General features: G+C 36.2%; 1 protein-coding gene across 5 annotated transcripts in view; it reads left to right on the plus strand.

The window, feature by feature from the left end:
• Positions 1 to 25428, plus strand: part of ankfn1 (ankyrin repeat and fibronectin type III domain containing 1) — an 88292-nt gene that overhangs the window by 7135 nt on the left and 55729 nt on the right. For all 5 annotated transcript variants that reach the window (XM_051915124.1, XM_051915126.1, XM_051915123.1 and 2 more), the window contains one exon: positions 7385 to 7614. In XM_051915124.1, the coding sequence (XP_051771084.1) occupies positions 7385 to 7614 (230 nt within the window). The remainder of the gene's footprint in view (positions 1 to 7384; positions 7615 to 25428) is intronic.

Here is a 25428-nt window from a genome sequence, read left to right on the forward strand (position 1 = left end):
TATCGCAATAGTAGTGGTGAACCTTACGGATGGCATAATGAGCAATTCATTTTACAAGAACTTGTCATGGAAAGCAACATTTTCTGGTACATAGAGATGAAGAAGAGGCAGAGATATTTATTTAGTCACCCCCAACCCCACCTACCCTTCAAAAGAGTATTATCACTATCTTTAGGGGTGGCACAGAATGGCAGGAAACGACTTTTGTTGATGCCATAAACAGCTCTGCCTATCTCTGGAAGAGCGTATGACTGGTATGTAAACAGTGGAGGGTGCTACAGTACTGGGCACTTGCAAGATTATTAAAGAGTTTGTTCACCAAAAAATGTTAATTCTGTCATCATTTACTCACCCTCATGTTGTTCCAATCCTGACTTTATTTCTTCCATGGAACGCAATAGATGTTATGCAGACTTTTCTCTTTACAATGTATACATAAAAGTAGCATAAAAGAAGTCCACACAATTCATGTCCCATTTTCCAAGACTTCTGAAGAAAGTATTCAGGGTTGGAATGAGATGAGGGCGAGTAAATAATGACAAAATTTACATTTTTTGGTGAACTGTCCCTTTAAGAGTGTATGAGGCTGTTCAGAATACTAGCATACTACTCTTACTATTGTTGCAGTAAATAGTATGTTTGTGCAGTATGTATACACAGTGTGCAAATTTTATGTATGTATGGGATAGGGATAGTTCACCTACATTTTTTGTTGAACTATCCCTTTAAGAGTGTATGAGGCTGTTCAGAATACTAGCATACTACTCTTACTATTGTTGCAATGAATAGTATGTTTGTGCAGTATGTATACACAGTGTGCAAATTTTATGTATGTATGGAAAAATCTTACTGATCCCAAACTTATGAACAGTAGTGTACTTTTTCACATACTATTTTTTAAAGTACTTCTAGAGCTTATACAGCATATGCTGCACAGAATACAGCTGACAGTACACTAGTATTGCATTCTGAACATATATCTGATCAAATGTCAATTTGATAAAGTGTACTTTAGCACAGGAAACAGGCTTTTTTTAGTACAAGCTTTATCAGATTCAAAGATTTGCAAAACATCAGCGTAGCCATGCCATTGTAAGCATGATAGTAAACAACGATAGCATTTTCCACACATTTGTTTGGTTTGGTAAAGTGAATGTGTTTTCCATACCTAGATTCACCTTTGGGCTAAAAGTGAAAGGAATGAAAAGAAAGTGGTGTTGATGTGATGCCCCTCTAGGGATTCTGGAATTGTTTCCACAGAAGTGTTCAGTACACATATTGATGTCAGCAGTGGCGTCAGAATCAATATTTTATCCAAAGAGCTCCAATGGGTGCTGGGTGTTATCTTCCTTTAATGACACCATCGTGTGTAATAGAATGAGTGCTGTGGGAGGATTGTTTTCAGCTACTGAGTTCTCTGTTTTTTACCTGGGGACGTGAGAATCGGCCTTAATGTACCAAATGATGCAATCAGTGTTAGATAACCCCTCTGTACAGGGAACCGCTAAATGGCACAAGCCGGAAATTATAGGCTAAAAGGGTTGTCTGGGTAAAAGCAGTTAAATTCACTCATTTGTCTTTTTATTGTTTTGTTTTTTTTTGGCATTACTTTATTCTGGAAAATTCTGGAAAATTTACATTTTGCAATTTAAATTAAATTACATATAAAATTCATGAATCATGAATTTTCTAATTCATCAACTACCCCATTCGTCCAGTAGAGGTCACTATTGCATTTGAGCTTGTGCACAGAAATAAACAGAAGAGATGATTGAGTAGCAAAGGTCTTATTACTGTTTTCAACCCACAGCTCTATTGAATTTAATTCCATAATTTCTGAACAGGATGTGCTGTAGGGCAGTAGAAGTTCGGTCATTCTGTTCCAAAGACTTTGTTCCTTTTCCCTTAAAATGTCACTTGTCATTCAAACTGTAGCTGGTGATTTACCACACAGCCGTGTTTCAGCATTAAATGGAACTGGAGACACTTTGTATTTAATGTCTGATGATTTGCACTGGTGCTTAGGGTGAACATCACCATTACAGAAGATAAGGCAGTTCATTTCGTTCCTGATGTGTAGTTATTTTTGATTTATTTCTGAGGGCTTTCTGTCCCTCCATTGATAGTCTATGTAACTACCACTTTCAAGCCCCAGAAATGTAGTAAAGACATCATTGAAGTAATCCATGTGACTCCAGTGGTTTAACCTCAATTTTATGTGGCGCGAATGCGCAAAAAAACACAATTTACCACTTTATTCACGTAATATTAATCTCCAACAACGCCTGCTCTCATCAATACAACACGCATGCTTCGTGGTGCTCTCGTGAACGTGCATTGGAGATGAATATTTTTTAAATAAAGTGGTAAATTATGTTTTTTTACGCAAACGAAACACTGGCGACACTTTAAGCTGCAAATGCTTAATTAATTGAAACTAATTTATACATTTTTAATTTAAATAAATGAAAAATGAAAATAATATTATAATTATATTATTATTAAGTGAAATAAAAAAAAATTAATTCAATAATTAATTGGAAATAAACTTTATATATATATTTTTTTTCAGTTAACATGATTACTACTTAAAGTGATAGTTCACCCAAAAATGAAAATTCTGTCGTCATTTACTCACCCTCAAGTTGTTCCAAACCTGTATGAGTTTCTTTCTTCCGCTGAACACAAAAAAGATATTTTGAAGAATGTCAGTAACCAAACAGTTGATGGACCCCACTGACTTCCATAGTATTTTTTTTTTTTTCTCCATACTATGGAAGTCAGTGAGCCCCATCGAATGTTTGGTTACCCATATTCTTCAAAATATCTTCTTTTTGTGTTCAGCAGAAAAAAGATACAACTTGAGGGTGAGTAAATGATGACAGAATTTTCATTTTTGGGTGAACTATCCCTTTAATTCTGTACAGTAGCAATGTAATAAAATCTCCCTAAAAGCCTCTACAATATCAGCAAATAGGTTGCTAACCTTTCTTATAATGGCTAATATAGGGTCGTCCTCCTCTAATGACACTCATTGACATGCTCTGTGTCTTTTGGCATGAAATATGGCCTTCCCAATGAATGAACAGACCAGTGACCCTAGAGCCAGCACCTCTTTACCCTTTGCTTTTGAGAATGATGAAAATGGAGCCCAAACTGTTGTCATGGAAACTGGGATCATTAGCACCAGCTGTGGTTTGTTTTAAGGTCTTAAGATTCTTCTCACGTCTTTAATTTAGTTGGACTTGGTGTTAAATTACACTTATCAAATGCTTTACTCTCGACTGCGCTTGAAAGACAAACTCAGCGCTTCATCAACACGCCGACATCCTTGTGTCCGTCCGTGGATGATTCTCAAACAAAATGGGTAATTGGACAAATTGGATCACTCCTATAATTTGTGTTTTGATCACTTATTTGACTTTAAAGTGGGGTCATTTGAAAAACCATTTTTCAGGCTCATTCTTTTTTTTACGTGCGCTCAGCCGTGGAGTTTCACTCAAGCTGTAGGAGGGTTTACAAATAGTGTCACCGCAGGTGATGTGATATAACAGCTTCACACCACACAGAGATGCTTGGTTATGAATCTATGTTGACATCAGACTGTTGGGATTAAATCTCAAATCTCTTTACTGTGTTGGTGACTCATCAGTGTGTCCTAGAAAGCTGAATATTGAGTAAAAATAAATAGAATAAACAACTAACAGAGGTATGAATATCTGAGTGCAACAAACAGCATCAGTTGGCAAAATAATATATTGTTTTAATAGTGTAGTTTGCATGTCACATATCAATATGGTGTGTGGAAATGCTGCGAACGCATCAAAGCAGATGGTATGAGTATATGCGAGCTCATGATGTGAAAATAATGTCTAGTTGTGGTAGCCAGAACACCACAGGAATCTGTCGTTAGGGACCAATTGAAGGAACTTGATATGGTACAGTTGGATACATGACACACACAGACACGCATCAGTTTTAGGTTTCGTTCTTCTACAGTCACCATCATTTCCATAGTGATGAGCTAACAAAGTTCAAGTCTATGTATCTGACAAGTGAGATTACATAAGAGTTTAAGACTGTAGCATGCAATCCACACTTGATATGACACCTGGGAACTAATGAGAATCCTCAAATGGCATAATATGCTGAGGTTTTCATTGGATTTTGGTTTTTGTGAATTTGTCAATGAAACACACAGTGCAGTAAATTGGTCTGAGAATTGACTGTGATTATTTTCTGGTGTGGTTCATTAATCTTGGCAGTTCAGCATTAAAATACCATTCTACTAGTACTACCATGGTTTTCTGGAACATGGTAATACTATTTGGTATTGTTTGAAGTACCTTGGAGTGCCATGTAAATACAGTGGTACATGAATATGTTAATCATTTGAAGGGGTGGTTCATTATGATTTCACTTTTTAAACTTTTGTTAGTGTGTAATGTTGCTGTTAGAGCACAAACTACATCTGCAAAGTTAGGACGCTCAAAGTTCAAAGCAAAGCGAGATATTTTCTTTTAAAGAATTCTCTGTTTAAGGACTACAACAAACGGCTGGTAGGGACTACAACGAGCTTTTTCCCGGGTTGGTGACAAAATTTACATAAAATTTACATAAACCCTGCCCCCGAGAACACGCAACAAAGGGGGTGAGGCCATGTTATTGCAATACAGTACGTAACACAAATGCAATAGCATGTCATAAAAGCAAGATAACAACATGACAAGTTATAACCGTAATTAAACTAAACCATACCAAACTAAACTTAAACCAACCATATCTTCATGCAGCATATATTCTCTGGCTCTGTAGGCATCTTACAACAGCTCCCACATGAGCGATTTGTAGATTATCATGACAGAGTATGCTAATCAATGACTTTAAGATAGTTAACTCCACATTAGCTACATAAATTCATCAATTAACCATTCAGAAACGTCCTGTTGCTTTCTACATGTTGTCACTTCTTCTTGAGTCTCTTCATCAATGTCTGACTCCGTTTTGAACATAAAAGGCTGAACAGTTTCTGACATTTTCAGTGAGTCTGCGTGAGGTAATCGGCGCTGCTAACACGAGCTCTTGAAACTCCGCCCTCTTGAGAGCAGCAGCTCATTTGCATTTAAAGGGACACACACAAAAACTGAGCGTTTTTGCTCACCCTCAAAAAGTGAAAAATTTAACATGCATTAAAAAATGATCTGTGGGGTATTTCGAGCTAAAACTTCACATACACACTCTGGGGACATCAGAGACTTATTTTACATTTTGTAAAAGTGGCATTATATGACCACTTTAATACCATTATATATGTTGTTGTTGTTTTTTTCAAATATGGGCACGTCTTTGCCCTGTGGACTTTCAGAAAATCAACTTAAATGAAGTGTGTCTACACATTGTCATTTTGACCATTTTGATCATTAGGACCTTTATAAAACAAAAAGAAATATAAACATAAAAGTGCATGTCAGTGGAAAAAACACCCATATATCAAGTACTATCTGATATCATCATTGTACTTTTTGTTGTTCAGTTTGGCTTGTGTATTTTCCTTAGGGAGTTACTTTAAAATTCATCTCCATTTTGTCATTAAACAAGTGCTGCTGAAATAATGTACCACTGATATAATCTGTGTGTAGCACATTTATGCAATTTGTTGACTGTTTTCACAAACTGGCTTCATACAGTATATTTGAGCTCGGTTACCAGAATGGTTAAGGTTTTGTCAGAACACCATTAAAATCTGTTGTAAAACAGTGGATTAGCTATAACACCGAATTCATAAATGTTTATTTGACATCTGCTCCAGAGGAGGTTCACTTCGCAACAGTCTCTGAGGGGAAGACAATAACAGCGACGTCTTCATGCAGTTTTAATTGTAAGTTGAGGAGACAGAACAATGCAGTAGCTCAGTGGATGAAGAGCTAGATCTGCTGCCCACCAGCTGATGGTACAAAGAAACCAAACACCCCGCTTACAATCCTAGTGGCATACGGTGCACGTGTGTGTGTTTACATTATAAACCTCCAGTTTACAAAAAAAGTCTTTAAGATACTTTTATACTTTACAGTTTAATGTTACTTGAGGTGAATTTTCACGCATTTAACTGACTTTTATTCATCTATGTGGTGCAATAGTTGGTAATTTATTTATTTTTTACGCTGTGTTCATTACTGTGAAATTGTTGCAGACATGACTCACTAGAGAAGCTGTGGGAAGTTTAATCAGAGCAGTTCAAATGAGAATCGAGAGGAACTGGGATGATGGGCTATTTAAAATGGTATTACAAAATGGATAGAATTGCCTAGTCATAATTTTTAATCCTTCTTTAAGTGATTTCTCATTCATACTGTACCAAATTTGTCCTTCCCTTGTTTTCTACACTTAAAAAAAAAAAGTTTAGGCAAATATTTAATATATATATATATGAATATGAACAGCATATAAAATGTCTATCCTTTTGGATTACACAGTTTTAACATTAATAAACGAATGCATATTTGTCAGTCATACATACAGTAAATGGAACAGGCAAAGCTCAAAAAGTCATGGCATAGTTTATTATTACCTATTTGCATCTATTTGATTTTATTTAAATAATAATAATTAAATTAATTTATTAAAATAGCTTAAAATCAGCATTAATGTGTTCACTGTGAAAACAATAAAATGTATTCAGTTCACAAGTATGAACATGTTTAAAATATGGCTACACTGTAAAAAAAAATATTTTCATGATTCGTTAAAACAACATTTTTTTTCTTTTGTCAAATCAACTTCAGTAATTAATGTGGTTGAGATAACTTAATATTTTGAGTTTCTGTTGATAAAACCAATCGCCTTCATTGTATTAACTCAAATTTTTAATTTCAGTGAACTCAAAATTTTAAGGCAACCAGGTAACTTACTTTTTTAACTTAAAACAACAATGTTTTTGTAACAATTCAGTGTAGCTGTGGAACAAGCAATATTCAGTTAGTTGAAATGTATGAGATTGAAAGAAATTGGATTTATTGATGATAAATATATAAACCTGGTTATTGTGTATATGTAAAACATTCATTTTATTAGTAGTATTACAGAAATCCTACCTGTCTCTTTCCTGTTTCACTTATGTATGACTGACAAATCTGCATCACTTTAAGTTTATTAGTTTGCTGTGTGTGTAATGTGTGTAATCCAAACTGACTGAAATTTTATATGCAATTCAAATATGTAAAATCTTAAATTTAGGCCTAAATATTTTTTGGATTGTATGAAAACCACAAACGCTTCAAGATGTGTGTTCTTGTGGGGAGAGGTTTTGGTTCTGTCCTCATTATCTAGTGTTTTCTTTCTCTCTGGGTGTCAGTTATCACCTGAGGTGTCTGTTTCTCTCTTTCAGGGTCAGTGCTGCGTGACCACGACCGAGGGGAGACGTCGTCTCTGTCGGAAGTGAAGCGCTTCCCTCGGACTGTGAATTTAGAGAGCCGTGTCCCAGAGCTTTGGAGGGATCGAGAGGCTCTTAGGAAGACCATATCCGTCGATGACCGCCTTCTCCAGCAAACGCCTAGTGAACATCACAGACTCCTCAGCCGACTGGAGAGGGGCAAGAAGAAACTCAGGAACATCAATGTGAGTGGTAGAGATGTCTCATATTGCTGTCAAATAGAGGTTAGATATAGACACTATAAGGAATTCCACATTGGTCAAAGTTACAAATGGACCCTTTGTTGCTTGTTTATTGCAATGTCTTGTTTGTTTACTCGCACATATTCTTGTGTTTAAGGACAGCTCTTAGCTTTATCCACCTTTGTAGGCGGATATTGATGTAGCACATACAGTGTTTTGACAGTTTCACAGCTGCTGCGTTATTGCCGTGAGGTTCTTCATAGACATTCAGTTGTGTAACCGTTCAAAACAGAGGTATGCTTGCCCAGAATTCATCCTGGAGTTTGATCATGGCTTTCTATTCAGCGAACACTCATCTGTCATCCTACACCAGTGAGTCAGTGCTTTGAGGACGCATTGCCTTGTAACCTTACATTAGGGACTTTTGCAGAACATGAATTCGATCTGCATACATTTGCCTTATTTAAAAAGCTACTTCTGTGCAGTTCTGAAAAAGCTTTTATGTATAGGCTACTGTATTAATGTATATGTTAAGAGGGGATAGATAAAGAAGCATTTGTAATGTATGCTTTTATGAGCTGGCCTCAAATGATCATGGTTATGAATAGCAATGAGATCTGTGCAATTCGAACTTCTCAGAATGAATGGATTAAACCAAACTTTATCTTGTATGAAACTAATTTACCTCATAGCCAATCAGCTACTACAGAACTACAATCCCATGAAGCATTGCGAACAGCATAGTCGAATTAAAAACAATGGAGAAATATAAAACTACTCATTTACAAATGTTAATTATATATATATATAAAAGCAATATACTTTAAGTTTATTGCAAAATATGCTTATATCTATGTGCATATTATATATATATATATATATATATATATATATATATATATATATATATATATATATATATATATATATGTGTATATATATAGTATTTTGAGAGTGTAGAGAGATCGACTCTATTACGTCATTCGCAGTGCTTCATAGGAGTGGGCAGAGCTAAAGAGCTATTTTGGCACGTTTTACTTTTTTTTTTTTACTCCGATTGGTGTGATTTTCTGAACAGAATCATGGACAATTTAGTTTTTCACTAAGAATTCTGCTTTTAAGCACGATTATCTTAAAAATAAGCTGAAATAATGCAGGCTGACAGCTTCAGAAGACGCCAATATCATGGATTAACAACCTTGTAGCTCACAGAAGGGCTGTCTTTAAAGGTTTACAAGCTATCGTTCAAAATCTGTTTCCCTGTAGAGAAAATGAATGGAATTTTTACTTTCAGAACCTGACTGTTGCACTCTATAGGGGGTGCTCTTGAGCACGGTAGACTACCTTTTTTCAATTTTGACATCCAAAGGTACAAGAAGACATGTTTCTCCACTCATTACCACATTATTTTCTGCAACCACAATGCACGCACAAGTCATGGGTCATGGTGGACTTTTTTGTGGCAGAATATAAACTCGCAATTCTGAGGAAAAAGAGGCAGAATATCGAGTTTACGTCTCGCAATTCGGATTTTTCCCTTTAGAATTGGGATATATAAATTAGAATTGCGAGAAAAACTCAGAATTGTAAAATATAAACTCAAAATTACCATTTTAATTCTTTTATTCCATGGCTTCAATAGATTTCCACTTAAGATCTGTCATTTTCTGCCACACGCACACGTAAAAAAGTCCACCATGACTCAAGTTCAAAGGCGTTATAAACCATTTGGGAGCAGATGTCACAGTTACTTCACTGCAGTTTTGCGCGCATTGTGGTTGCAGAAAATAATGTGGTAATGAGTGGAGAATCACGGACGAGATCCACAGAATAATAAGAAAAATGTCTTGTTGTACCTTTGGATGTCAACATCGGAAAAGACCATTGTCGAAGGCTAAACGCAGAAGCTAAATGCAGACATTTATGTTTGCAAGCCATTAAACAGACAGACTGATGAAACCGGTGACAATTATCCTAATGGTATTTAAACCTATAACATTTTACATAGATAAAATTTAAACCTATAACATTTTTATCTCACATTTTATCTCATATTTTTATCTAATTTTTATCTCTTATTTTTATCTCATTTTTATCTCTGACTTTTTTCTCACAATTGCGAGTTTATATTTCCCATTTCAGATTTTATAACTTGCAATTGCGAGTTTATGTTAAGAAAAAAAAGTCAGAATTGCGGGATATAAACTCGCAATTCAGAGGAAAAAAGGCAGAATATCGAGTTCATTTCTCGCAATTCTGATTTTTCTTCTCAGAAAAGGATATATAAATTGGAATGGCAAAAAAAGTCAGAATTGTGAAATATAAACCTCGAAATTACCATTTTAATTCTTTTATTCCATGGCTTCAATAGATTTCCACTTCAGAACTGGCATTTTCTGCCACCAGGTAGGCTCCGCCCACAAAACACATCATCACTGTTTGCAAACACCCAAATGGTCTATTTGTGATAAAAGACCATTTGTATATATATACCATATATAATATAATATACCATGCAGTGATTTGTTGCGAAACATCACTACTTTTTGGAAAAAGTAGCTGCTCTGCTCCTGATCTACTGTTGCGCTAATAAATAACGTACGCTTGTAGCGACTTTTTGTTGATCACTCCCCAACATTGTTCGGTCGAATATAAACATAAATTATCCAGAAATTAGTATGCTGATGTCAGGAAGGAAATATCAGGGAAAAAAATTCAATAGATTTCATAATGCATTTGAACAGTAAATAAATATTGTGAGGTATCAGATCCCTTTGCATGTCAACAATGTTGAATATCAATGATGTGTGGAAATGCATGAGTAAATGCATGCAAGCTCATGGAACCACAGGAATCTGTTGTTAGGGCCCAGTGAAGGAAATCGATATGGTTCAGTTGGATACATGACACATACAGACACCCATCAGTTCAGGTTTCATTCTGCTATACAGTCACCAGCGCTTCCATAGCAATGAATGAATGAATTTGGATTCTTCTTGTTTCAAAGTCAGATTACGTAACATTTTAAAAGTATTGTATGCAAGACATCATTGTGTTGACACCTTGGTAACTTAGAGAATCTTTGAATTGCATAACAGATTTTCCTTGCTTGTTTGTGTCATTAAGTGTAATTGGGCTGTTCTTGAAAACAAAATTGATTGTGATTATTTTCTAGTGTGGTTAGTTTGGCTTGCATTTCTTCTTTAACGAGTTCATTTAGATCTCAGGAGATGTCATTAAACAATTGTTGGCGAAATAATATAGGCCTACCACTGATATCATCTTGTGCGCACTGCAATTTATATAATTTGTTTCAAGATGGGCTTTATATATTTGAACTTGGTATTCACAATGGATAAGATTTTGTCAGGGAACACATTTAAAATTAAAAGCATTTGGGGGAAAAAAGTGCTAGGAACAGTGGCACTGTAACAAGTGTTCTGTGTTTGATAAATAGTGTATTGTATATTGGTTAATTTTTTACATAAGTGTAATGTATTGCTCGGAGAGATCAGGTCTGTAGTCGAAACGTAAATGTAGAAAATATATAGGTAATAGTACAATTAGAAATAAATTATGATGGGGCTGGGTTTTACTTTTCAGTTTGTTTTGTCATTTCATTGGGATAGATAGCCATGGAAAAGCAATAAAGAAGAATAATGTGTGTCTGAGAACTGTGTGTGGTAGGAAACATTGCTGCTGTCGCTGTTCGTCACTGATGACAACCATAGCGAGCCCATCAGAAAAACATTCAAAATGTCAAATTCCAGCACCATTATGGTTGCACATATTTATAGTTGCAAATCTGTGTTGAGAAGGTTCCAGAATTACTTGTTAATGCAGTGACAAATATCACCCATATGAGACGCTCTATGATACTGCTTCCTTTTGATCAAAAGGAGGAATGTGGTATCCTGCAAGGCACTTTATCCCTGCGATTCCTCTGCTGGCCAGGTAGTAAACTTTGCATATAAACTTTATGTGTGTATGTATGTATGTTTCAGTAAAAATGTAGATGCAGATCATCTGGAGCTAGAAGCAAAATGCTTGCTTTGAATATACAAGTCTCATAAGAGCGTTAAAGAAAAAGTTCACTCAACATTGTATCATTCCAAACCTGCAATGTGAACTGCATTTATGTTACATTTTTAAAAATAAAAAAGCGGATTTTCAGTGATGCCACAGAAGAACAATTTTTGGTTCACCAAAGAACTTTTCAGTGAACAGTTCTTAAAGGATTAGTTCACCCAAAAATTAAATTTCTGTCATTAATTGCTCACCCTCATGTCGTTCCACACCCGTAAGACCTTCCTTCATCTTCAGAACCCAAATGAAGATTATTTTGATGAAATCCGAGAGGTTTTTCATCTCCCATAGAAACCAGGTTCTACGTCAGAACGCCGGCTCATTATTGGCTGGCTCCTGCGTCAGCAGGAGATAAAAAACCTCTCAGATTTCATAAAAAATATCTTAATTTGTGTTCTGAAGATGAACGAAGGTCTTATGGGTGTGAAACGACATGAGGGTGAGTAATTAATGACATAAATTTTGTTTTTGACTGAACTAACCCTTTAAAAGAACCTTTTTTTTTTCTTAGTGTGAAGAACAATTTAAAAACCTAAAGAAGCTTTTTCCATTATAAAGGAACTTTTGTGCAATGGTAAAGTTCCATGGATGTTAAAGCTTCTTCATTAAACTATAGATGCCAATAAAGAACCTTTATTTTTGAGAGTGTACTGGTCCTTTTTTGATTTTGAAAGACAAAGTCCCTAGAATTATGGCAAGAGTTATGTAAAGAAAATCTTCTTTTATCTTTGTGGGTTTGGAACGACATGAGGGTGAGTAAATAATGACAGCATTTTCAGTGTTGTGTGCACTCTTCCTTTAGGTCCCTCCACCCTGGCTAGCAAAATAATAGGGCTCAAGGCGCATTGATAATCTGCATACGTTATGAAGATTGAGTGGAAATTTACATTCCAGCTGGAGATGATTTCCTACTAGTTTAACATAAATTTCATTATTCATACATTCCTAGCTCTCCTATAATTTCTTAACAATTGTTCCATGAAATTGCTCTGTGACCAAAAATATGAGAGAGTTGTGATATATTTAAGTGCGTTTGTTCTGTTTTCAAACCATGGGCAGAATATTTATGTCACCCAGATGTTTTTTACACCTTGCATGGCATGATAAAGCAATGCGTTTGAATTCTTGGGCCAGAAGGATTTCTGAGAAGTGATGTGGATGTAAAAAAGAAAAGAAAAGAAGTGTGTCCAGTCCACAACCTAAGTTCCGTTTTTTCATTCCCAGAATGCTTCTGGATGAGTTGTCAAACTTTATAGCCCTATAGCAGGAGAAAACACAGTTACACAGATATTCCAGAATTTTTCCCTGGTCACAGCTCAGGCATGACTGCATGGAAAATGTCAGTGGAGAGCTCCTTTGTTATGGTGAATAGTAAAGCCTTTAAAATCGAAATGTACCTGAAAGCGAGTCTGGAAGGCCGTCTGCAGCACTTTTTCTGCAATTATGTTGCCAGGTTATGTCAATCACTCTCAGCACTGATGGCCATAAAATTCAGGAGGCTAGAAGATTTGTTTCGATGCTTGAGTTATTGTGCAAGGCTTGATATTCTGACGTAAGTATGAATCAATGAAAAGATGGTGATCTGTACTGAATCTATAAGAAAAACAGCTATACGAATCAGTTAAAGGATTAGTTCACTTTCAAATGAAAAAAAAGTAAAGCCCAAGCTTTACTCGCCCTTAAGCCATTCTAGGTGTATATGACTTGCTTCTTTCTGATGAACACTCTTGGAGATATTTTAATAAATATCCTGACGCATCCGAGCTTTATAATGGCAGTGAGCGATACCAACAAGTATGAGCTGAAGAAAGTGCTTCCATCCACATCCATCCATCATAAACGTACTTCACATGGCTCTGGGGGGTTAATAAAGGCCTTCTGAAGAGAAGCGATGCGTTTGTGTAAAAAAAATATCCATATTTAACAAGTTATATCTATCTATCTATCTATCTATCTCTATCTGTCTGTCTGTCTGTCATTAATTATTTAAAAACCCCAAAACTCAATATCGATGTCATAAATTTGCTTATTTTCTTATTGACCTAGTAATAGTGATGTTTTAAATTATTCAAGATCCTAAAAAAATCTGTTTAGTAGGTTTACATAACATTTAAAAAATAATATTTTGAGTCCCAAATTTCCAATGTTACTATTGAAACTATGCAACTATTGTATTGCAGAGAACTGCAGTATTGCAGAGAAAAATCTGACAAAAGATATGTTGGATGTTACAGACCGATGCAGCAATTTATTGCCCTTGGTTAAACAGGTTACCATGGTGCTTGGTTAGTGCTGGTCTGAGGGTAAATTCTTTTAGCTCAAGGGGCTCAAAGCGTACAATGTAATGTGATAGAAGCTCCAGAAGCTTATAAAAGCAATCATTCCAACAGCTAGCTCCTAGGAATTGTTTCATCAGAGATAAAACTCATGTGTTAATGCTTTTGGCATTACTGGGTAATTTACTCAAAATCTTTAGACAAAAGAACATCTTTGATAAATGGACCTGCTATAATTGCTACTAAACAGCCACTTGAACCTTCATTGATGCTACAATAGCATCTCCACGAACATCTACACATGATTGCGTAATGAATTTCAATCAGTGCTGATTGATAATAGCATAGCTTCTCCTGGGCTTTCATCTTCATGCAATAGCTATCATTTCATCTCCTGCAGACCTCTTCAAAGTTAATGTATTGTACGCTAACTCACCACCTTCCAACCCCTCCTTCTAGTGCCTCTAGTTCCTGCACTCCAGTCCAGCATAAGATCTACATTCCTGCTAGGACTTTTCTGGGATGTTTACCTCCAGACTTCTCTCAGACGTTCTGTCCTCTCTCCCCTCCACTCCCCTCCTCCTGGTTGTGGCGGTCTCTGGCAGCGCCTGCCGGATTCCTGCATGTCTATCACTCTAATCAGGCGGCTAGACTCATTACAGAGTCCACTTAGTCAAGCAACGCCAAAAAGAGAACTTGCCTGCTGTCTTACGGGGGAGGGCTATTTTCTTTTCATTTGGATGGGGTGCAGTGGTCTAGCCCAACAGACTTGCTTTCTACAGGTTTTAGAGTGCCCTATATGAAAGTTTACTTCATTAAGAGACCATAAGGGGGCAAGCTTGCCCTCTCTCTGCCGTGCCGAAGCCGCTGTCTAGCCCAAGGTGATGAGCGTGGGCAGAAGACGTTACAGAACAGTTTCAAAGCTGTGTTGTACCCAAACGTCGTAATAGTTTGGATAACAATGTGCAGCAGCCTAGTTTGAATGTCTGATTTCAGATGTTTATGAATGTCTTGTTTGTGTGGGTGGAATCAATTTAGCAGCACATTAAGAGAGAAAAGAAAATGCCAGTTATGGAGAGGAGAGTTGTGCATTTGATGCCCAGAATTTCAGTGTGTTTTCCATAAATTATTAATGTAGTTACCATAAAGTATATAAACTATATAGTAAAAGGTACAGTGGGGTCCAAAATGATCAGTGAAAAGGCTTTTTTATGCATCATTTTCAAGTTCAATACTAAATGCATTACAACTTGTGTTATCAGTAATTTTATGCATGAACTCCACAAGTTTGTGTAAAACCTGAGGATAATGTCTCAGCATGATTTGAAAATGATCCAAAGAGCGTCCAGTGCTTCAATGGAAGAACATCTAGTCACATGATTAATGGTCTAGGAATAGTGTTTTTTGTTTGTTTGTTTGTTTGTTTTACTTTTGGTCATTTTGAATATTATAAGCTTTTATTTGCAGATTTACATGACAAAAATCACAAATTTTCAATGTGATCTCAGAGTTTTGGACCCTACTGAAAGACCATGGAAAAAATTACTTTTATTTTTGGGGTATATGGGGTACATTAAAGGTACGTTGGTGTAAAATAATACAAAATCTTTTCACATCTCATGCTTGCATTTAGGTGCTTGATATATAATGTGTCAAGCATATCCAACTTGATCAACATCAAGATTTTATGTTAAAATGTATATGAATATTCATTTTCATCATCCACTTTTTGCCTTCATCACTAGTTTATTTTAAATGATTAAATGAACCGAAAATGAACAGTCTCTCAATCAATAGAAAATCTGCATGTAATTATTATTAAATAATTCTGAGTAGGACAGTTTGAGAATTTAGCATGTAACAACTATCCATTTACATATGCAACATAAAGTTCATTAAGTTAATTGATTAATTAATATTTTAGCCATTAAGAGGTTACCAATCATTTTCTTGCATATATCATCACTTTAAAAGTGATTTCACACTTGCATAATAGCTTGTTGCAAAGCAGTTATTGAAGCTTCATCCTGATAGCACAAGAATTGCCAGTTATCATCATAAAGGGAACGCACATGTTTTTCACACCAGGCTGGTGCGTTCCTGCACCACGGCACCCTAATGAATAATGAAACGGCACAATTTGCTAATGTGTTGCTGAACGCCTGCACCATATGAAAGCCGGTCGTCACCTAGACATATAAAACGGTTGCACAGGCCATGAATTTCAGCAGTCACTTAATATTGCTGCCACAAGGGCTGCGAGCTGCCAGGACTGGGCTGCCAGGGGCATCACCACAGCCCCCTCTTCCTCCCAGACCAGAAGCGAGATCTGGGCTATGAATGCTAGCATTGCTCCCCTAATTGGGCCTGGGAGAGGTTTAACAACCATGCTACAGTTTACTCTACTGACAAATAGAAAAATAAAGGCCTTGTTCAAATTAGCACAGTGAAGTGAGAAGTTCTAGAAGCCCTTGACTGTCTTGGCTGTCAGCTCCGAGCTTGCCTAGCCTAATCTACAGAAAGAGGTTATTTGAGTTCAGTTCAAGCTGTTCGCTTCATTCATTACGTCCAGAGGTGAAAACAGACTTCGGTTTCAGCCGAGTATGATCCTTTAAGCTCGCATGAGCAGGGTCAAGAAGCAGAAGACTCTGTGAGCAGTTCAGAGGGCAGATTAGATAAACCAGGCGTCCATAATGATTCTCTGGCTGCAAAGCAATTAGCATTTAAATGCCCTGCCGTTCACTATGCATCTTGACTGAGCCGTATATAAATTAGTCAAAGTGAATTATTAATTACAGTAATTTGAGGTCACACACCTTCAGCTTCCTCATGGGCTGCAATTATATCTGCGTTCATGCTAACTAATTTGTCCAATTAGCATGCTACCAAACACCATGCAGGTTCCTTGATCTGTATTGAGTTATTTTTTTCTAAATATGTATCGAAAAAATATTTATATTTATTTATGTAGCAGATGCTTTTATCCAAAATGACTTGCAAATGAGGAATGCTACAACGAAAGCGATTCATCCTAAATAATCCAACAGCATTGCATTTCCTGTTGGCTGGTTTATGATTTGTTTGGGGACATATAGCTTTGACTTGCTAAGTACAGTGACATTACTAATAGTTTGTTAACACCAGGGGAGTAACTAACTAAAAGTGGCTTACTTTTGCTTACACAGCAAAAGTGTGGCTTTCCAGTAACAAGCTATTTTTTCCTACAAATAGTGATAGTTGTGAACTAAGGTAGTAATCAATGTGCAATCCTCAATGTTTCTCTCTCATACAGTATATAGCAATAGAAAGTCAGATTTATTTGAGTGAATCAGACCTTTATGCTGGGTACACACTAAAAGTTTTTTGAAAACTTTTTTCAAAAAACTTTTAGTTTAGATTTTAAAAATGTGAGAGACCACAAACATGAGGACAAAAAATCCTAGATTTAGCCGTTTTTCTCCTATAGTGTGTTGCGTGCCGTGATGTGACAAAGACAGCACACCACACACAAACAGATTTTCAACTGTCCCGACTGTAAACACTGGAAATCTCGCAAAATCTCTCGAGACTTCAGAATAAATAAACATGGCAGATGATAGACAGGAAGAAATTGCAATGATGTGTTTGGAATGATTTTGACAGAAAACTCACGGAAAAACGAAAAGGATTTGGGTGATGTTGTGGAGACGGCGGGAACACGGTCTTTACTTTGTGCTGCACCATGACTGTGTTTGTCATGCTTCCTTCTTCTGTCAGCTCGCTTTTGGATATTGTTTCGTTTCTCGTGATAATCTCCAGAGCGTGCGTGTGTTTGTCCTCGGGGATCCCATCACACATCAGGATTTCTGATCGTAAATGAATACGATCAGAAATCCTGATGTGTGGGGGGAACCCCGAGGAGATTATCAGGCGATCTCTGAATTCTGAATTCGCGATCGGGGTGCCTCTGACGTTCTTCCGAGTAGATTCAGTCACTCTTAACACACCTCACAACACAGCAAAATCTGATAAGATCATCTGTAGAACCATCAAGATAATCGGGACATTACCTAGGATTGTCGGAAGGGGAGAAATCGACCCAATATCAGCCCGATTATCTTGTGGTGTGTACCCAGCATTAGAACTGTTCATGTAGTGAGTGGTGTCTCTTAAAATATTTAGTAAAATCTTTCTTTTTTTTTTTTTTTTTTTTCTTTTCATACACTACTGTTCAAGGTCACACTTTAGTTTAGGGTCCAATTCTCACTATTAACTAACTATTAACTATAACATTTGCCTCAATAAACTTCTAATTACTGCTTCTTAATAGTTAGTAAGGTAGTTGTTAAGTTTAGGTATTGGGTAGGATTAAGAATGTAGAATATGGTCATGCAGGATAAGGCATTAATATGTGCTTTATAAGTACTAATAAACAGACAATATCCTAGTAATATGCATGCTAATAAGCAACAAGTTAATAGTGAGAATTGGACCCTAAACTAATGTGTTACCCTGTTTAAAAGTTTGGGGTAAGATTTTTAATGGTTTTGAAAGAAGTCATCCAGTCTGCATTTATTTGAAGAAAATACAATAAAAACTGTAATATTGTGAAATATTATAATAATTTAAAATAACTGCTTTCTTTTTTATTTTATTTTAAAATGTAATTTTATTTCATTGATGGCAAAGATGAATTTTCAGCAGCCATTACTTGTCTTCAGTGACGCATGATCCTTCAAAAATCATTCTAATATGCTGATTTGGTGAAAAATTTGGGAACACATATTCGCTATTAACTACAACTTTACCCTTAATAAACTCCTAATTTACTGCTTATTAATAGTTAGTAGATAGTTGTTAAGTTTAGGTATTGGGTAGGATTAAGAATGTAGAATAAGGTCAAGTAGAATAAGGCATTAATATGTGCTTAACAAGTACTAATAAACAGCCACTATTCTAGTAATATGCATGCTAATAAGCAACTAGTTAAAAGACCCAAAAATAAAGTGTTACCGAAAATTCCTTATTATCAAAGTTGAAAACACTTGTGCTGCTTAATATTTTGTGAAAACAAGCATTTTCCAGATTCTCTGATGAATAGAAAGACTTTTGAGCATTAGTGTATATCTATGTAATATATATATGTTTATATAAAAAAGTTGTTGTATTTAGTGCTTTAAAAGTTGCTCAAGTTTAACATTGTCACCTTAAGTGAGATATAGTTCATATATTCAACATTAGCTTGTAATGTAGCAAACAATTTGAAAAGAGTAGCTTAACCTGTAGCTTGAGAAGCAACAATTTCCATTACAAGTTAAAATGTTCTCAGTGCTCATGTGAAAATCAACTACGATGCATCACTGGAGAGATTTAGTACATGCTTGTTCAGTATTGTGAAAAGGATAATTGCTGTGCTTTTTATTTGACATGTTTATGAAGGGAAATGGTAAAAGCCATCTATCTCTGAGTCTTCACTTGTAAGCCCACAAGACCAGATGTGTGTCCATCCAAGCAGATATTTTGGGCTGGTGAATGCTTCCGTTTCCTGTCTGTCAGTGTGTGAGATTTTAATGTGAGAGTGTTTGCTCCCAACATTTATCTGTCCACCGTATGCACAGCTGCGACCCATTTTTCTGCTGTTTGCCGGTATAGTGGAGGTGTCAGTTTTAGTACGAGCTTTTAGACTCCTGGTTTATAGGTGATGCCTCATGAATAAATGTGTAGAGGTGTAATTTGAACTTTTACAGATTATATGAATGAATGAACTTTGTTTGTGCTGTTTTATGCTGTTAGTGCTTTGAAGTTTTGTTCAGTCTTCAGACTTGTCACTTGTTTGTTGACACTTGACACACTTGTTTGTTCACATTGAGTTTACAGTTTGAAAGTCTTGTTTCCTTTAGTTTATTTTCAAGATCTGAGGTGAATTATCCATTGTCGCTTTCATTATAAATGTCACATGATGTTCAAACTCGCATTCAATTCTTTTAACATTAAATAAAACACATAATCATTACCAGCTGTGACGTCACTGAAAATTGTTTCTAAAATACAGTCCTCTGTTGTTCGTTGTGATACCTTTTATCATATGTTGTGGCATCGCTTCGCATCTAGTTAGGACACGGTGTAATATGAACAAACTTTTAGTAGAGCAGTGCTCTTTCAATGTCTGTTCTGCATCAGACAAAAAGACAGCAGCAGTGCATTGACTTGGTTCGTGTTTTAAAGCAATTAGAGCCTTTCCAGGCTCATTTTACTCCCACAGATTGACAGCTGTCGCCCCTGAACTGTTGTATTAGCCCAGAAGGTCCACTGACATTAAAAAAACAGGCTCAGACAAGAGCAGCCCTGTGTCGCGTTCCCGATAGAGCTTCCTGAGTGTGACATTTCACCAAAATCAACAAGCTGTCGATAGCAATTCTCTCGATTAGAAATCTCAAAGCCGCTAAGCTCAAAGCGCCGGTCCGCTGGCATTTGCTGCTCTCAGACATTTTGCCATGTTCACATTTTCACATGGTTCAAGATTGCTCTGTCATTTTTGCTGGACTTTGTTTGATCTGGTTGTTCAAGTCAAAAATATGGCCTTGCTGAGTATGACTAAAGGCCCTTTATGGCAAGTCTAGAGAGCCCCTAAAGGGACATGGTGATGGAAAAAATATGAGATGGAAGAAAAAAAAAATATTTCAATGCTTTTGCATTCTCTCGCATAAGTTTTGCATTCCCCCAAGAATCTTTGTGTTCCCTCATAAAAACTTTTGCATTCCCCGAAAACGCCCGCAAAGAATTCAAAAGGTTTGTAAGCGAACACAAAGTTTCTTGGGGGAGCGCAAAGCATTTGCAAGACAATGAAAAAGCATTGACATAAATTTTCTCATTTTTTTCCATCACCATGCCCTTTTAGGGCCTCACTCAAAGTAATTGATTTTATTTCTTTGTTTTACAAATTCATATCCCACACTTCTGTCATAATTGTGACTTTAGATCTCACATTTGCAATTTTATATTTCACAGTTGTAATTATGAGTATTTCTCGTAATTGCGATTGTAGTTCTCCTATTTACGACTTTATAACACAATTTGATTTTAGCATCATTGAGATACTTCAGTTTCATATTTTCAGTTTTCATTTTAATTTTAAAGTTTTAGTAATTATATAATGACAACTCTCAGAGTGTTTGGCATGGTAATGGATATGACGATGTTGATATGTTTGGACTTAGGATCTGTTGGAATGTTGGAATAGATCTGCTACACTGCTGCTGCAGAGCAAATGTGGGACTTGTTACTTCCAATACATACACGACACGCTGCTGTGTAAGCAAGTAAGACATGCTGCTACTGTACAATATAACATACATGAATTACCCATAGCAGATCTATACAGGTGGAGCTGGGGAAGGTGGAGGGTTCTGAAGGCGCACTACAACTGCTACACAAAATGCTGACCAGTATTTGAAGGTTGAGCAGCAAGCTCATTGACTAGTGATGCAGCAGGAACCAATCAGCTGTGCCCTATAGAGAATGATCTGATTGCAAGCAGATTGAGTTAAGAACCTGTGCCATCTAGAGTTTCAGGACAGAACTTTGTATTTTTTTTTTTTTAGTTTTTGTCATTTTCATTAGTTTGTAAATGTCAATATTGTTTTTAATAATTTTATTTCATAATTTATTTCATATTTTTATTTCATTTTGCTTTTTTTACTGGTAAAATTTAGCATTTTTTTTTTACTGGTATTTGCACCATTATTTAACATCCAAAAAAGCATCTCTTAACCCATTTTGTGACATGGCTGCAATTGTTGTTGCTAGGAGGAGACACCACAGAGAACAGAGATCACGTGGTAGAAGGGAGAAAATATTTTATCCGTATATTACATGTAACTAGTTGCGCCTGTATCGACCCACACCTGGTGAGCATCAGCTCTGCTTATTTGCGACCCAACGCTGGTTTGCACTGTTTTTGGTAGATTGCGTTGGTCATTATGTTAATGATTTGACTGTGTCTGTGTTATTTAAATTGCGCATCAGCAGTAGATCACGTGCAAAACTTGCCACTCCCATCGGCGCATTTGTGGAATTGCGCCCTCGTGCTAATTTACCCCGTTTAGTAAATCAGGCCTTAGGATTTTTATTTGCGTTACATCCACCAGCTGCAGTGCCCATGATCTCCAGAAGAGGGCGCTCCTCCCAACTCCCTTGCTTTCCCATCATAAACTTCAATTCCCATAATTCATTACCTGGACTCATTATTGTTTGATCACTTCCACCTGTGTCTCATTATCTCATTATCTGCCTATATAAGCCCTGTATTTTCGCTTGTTCCTTGTGAAGTCTTGTAAGTGTCACACTGCATTTCTGAGTGCTCTCTCTCTGGTTTCCTGTGTCATGGTTTTGATCTTCTGCCTGCCCCCCTGGATTTCCCTGTGTCTTGGACTCTGTTCTTATCTGGATTGTTTGCCCTGTGGTTTTGACCCTATTGTCTGTTATATTGATTATGATTCTGGATTGTTCCAATAAAGCTGCTTTTGCATCTTCAACCCAATTAAGTTTCAGAGCAGTCAATTTGAAAATGATGTCTTTTTTTAATGTGACCATGATGTAATATAGTGTTGATTAAGAGGAAGAGGTTAAACATCTAACCTGCCTGAAAGGGTAGTTTGTTATGCAATCGTTGGGGAATTGGATGTCAGTTTGTTTCACACAATTACACTCTTAATGATCATTGTCATTTATCTCCAGCAGATCTCATCATGACTCTATGCGAGCAGATAAACTATGTTCATGTGGGACAGACAGTCCCTCTTGGGTATATTCACGACACTTCACGCTATGAGCTTTGTTAGGAAGTATGACTTCAGTCACAGACGCTGCTGGGTTTGGAATAGAACATCGTGTACCTCACACTGTGGCAAATGTGTCATCCTCAGTGGAAATTGATTTAGCTTGTTTTGAACATCACAGTTAAGTGAGTCACATCATATACTGTAAGACATGTTCTTTCAGTATGTGAGAATATGTTTTTCTTTACTTTGTTCAGGGAAAAGAGGTTCAAGGCTGCTGAGCCTTTTGCAGATTTTAAACTGAAGAGCTGTCTGGACAGTGTAGCAAGTGTATTTTCTCTTTTCTTTTCTTTTTTTTTTATCAATATGATATATAGTTATTTTTGTGCAGATATTGATTTAAGTAGTATTTTTAACATCCAGTGGCACAATCACATCAATTCAGGTATTGCTCTCAGCATCTCCAGGTCTATAGATAATTATTTCATAATTGCTCATTTCTTTTCTTTGGCTATTTAAAGGCTGTTTGCCTTGCGTTCCTGTTTCCGATTCAAAATAAAGCTAATTAAGGACTCCTTTCCTGAGAATTAACTTTGAATTTACTTTTTAGGAGTTGTTTTCCCGTTAACAAATTATGCATGTTAAGGTGGTACCAATGTATTAGTGGTGTGTGGCGGACTTTTGAAATGAGGAAGCAAAGTTTTCTCTCTGTTCATCTTCAATTTTACTTTTTAACCATTTCAGGGTATAGAACACCATTTACCTTACACTTTCCACAAGCAACCGATAGTTTAATATTTTCTATGATTAGATTTGCATACTGTTTATTATGCTATTTACCTTAATTATGCTATTTAAAGGTTCTTAATTTTGTTTTGGAGGTCTGCTACCATAGGTTTACATGCACCCAAGGTCAAAAAACACTTTAATTTTCACCTCATTTCACCTCATTTCTAAAAGAGTCTGAGTCATTTGAAGATTTAGCCTCTCTAAACCCCTCCTTTCTGAGAGCCTACTCTGCTCTAATTGGTCAGATGGCCCAGTCTGTTGTGATTGTACACTACTTACAAGCGCATTTCAGAAATTAAACACACATTACCATATCTGAATTTCAGCTCCAGAGGCTTCCTCAGCGCTTGAAGCACAGTGATACAAACAATAATGATGGCATCGGTTGTACCGTATCAGTCAAGTGGGTTCTCAGGGCTGAAAAGAGCATTTTTTCAAAATTTCGACAACACGAGCCAAACTCTCAGCTACAACTACAGTGTTTGAGAGTGTGTCCAATTGGTTATTGTTCGCGGGCAACCAATAAAGACCACAGGCAGGCATTATGCAAATTTGTTACATTGTTGCATATGTACCAGGAAGTGAGACTGGAATTGCTAACGAATCGTTTCAACAGTTAAGAATTGATTCTTTGTTTTAGGAGACGATAATGTTATTTGTCAAGAAAGGTAATATTAGGGGCACTAATAGGGGTACTTTAAAGTTTAGCATTTATATATTGCTCCAAAAATAATACAGTACAAAATCAGTAATGCAGTAAAAGCATTTTATGTAGCTTTTTCAGCATTTTCAGCTGCTGTTATTAATAGCTGTCCTCTTTACCTTTTTTTTTTTTCAGACTAATAGTCAATAAATCCACAGGTGTCATGAAGGTTGCAGACATGAAGGTGCACCTTTATTTTAATCCAGCCTAAAATAGCTCACTCACAGACATTTCACGTTTCAGCAATTTCAAGATTCGGACATGACTAAATGAGGTGATGAGATGTTTGCTTTGTAATTAGTGCATTCATTTCCATCTGTTTGACCAGTTTATGCAGATTTGTGGAGATTTTTACAAGACAACATGCATTTCATAATGTACTTTCTTTATATTATCAGCTCATTATTAAAACCTTACAACAAAAGAATCATGTTTACTCATGCTGTCTTGTAAACAACTTTTATCTTCTATTGTCACTGTTGTACTTAATAAGTAAAATAAATGGTTTATACATTATTTCATTTGGGTCATTCCGTGTCAACTCAACCAGAGGTCCCCGGCTCAAATTTTTGACTTTATTAATATTTTTTCTGTAGAAAGATGAACATAAATAGTGATGAAAGCCAAAATATTAAATGTCACAGATGTATATTTACTGAGTAATCCACTATTTTGTAGAAAAATGACCATTTTATCCTGAGATTTGGAGACAATTTACAGGGGTGTAAAAATGACTTTAGAAAGATGGCAGCATCATTGTTTTATTTTTACACAGAGATTGGTAGGTCTATTAGTAAAACCTGTTGACTTTAGCAATCTTTGTTTCATTATATGCCAACAGTGACAGTTCAAAAATGGGTTAAAGCACTTTTTGTGTTTTTTTTTTTACCTCAAGTTTGCATGCCTGTAACTCAAGAAGTATTAAAGATATCTTAATATCCTTTTAGATTCTGGTTCTTAACAAACTTTCCTTTTGGTATCTTCACTTTAAAGGCCCTCGATGGTTCATTCCCAGAGATATGAAGATCTTAATGTGGCTCCATGAGTAAATTGGTAATTTGTACTCATTTTCAGTGGTCAAAACCAAATGTGGGTCACTTTGAATACAGCTGATACTTTTTCCTTTTAAAAAGGAATATCTGAAGAACAAGTAATGTTGAAACTAGAAATGTCTATTGTGTTTTTCTATCATCTCAATTGCATAGAA

Source organism: Ctenopharyngodon idella, chromosome 12 (assembly GCF_019924925.1).
Source record: "Ctenopharyngodon idella isolate HZGC_01 chromosome 12, HZGC01, whole genome shotgun sequence".
NCBI classification, from domain to species: Eukaryota; Metazoa; Chordata; class Actinopteri; order Cypriniformes; family Xenocyprididae; genus Ctenopharyngodon; species Ctenopharyngodon idella.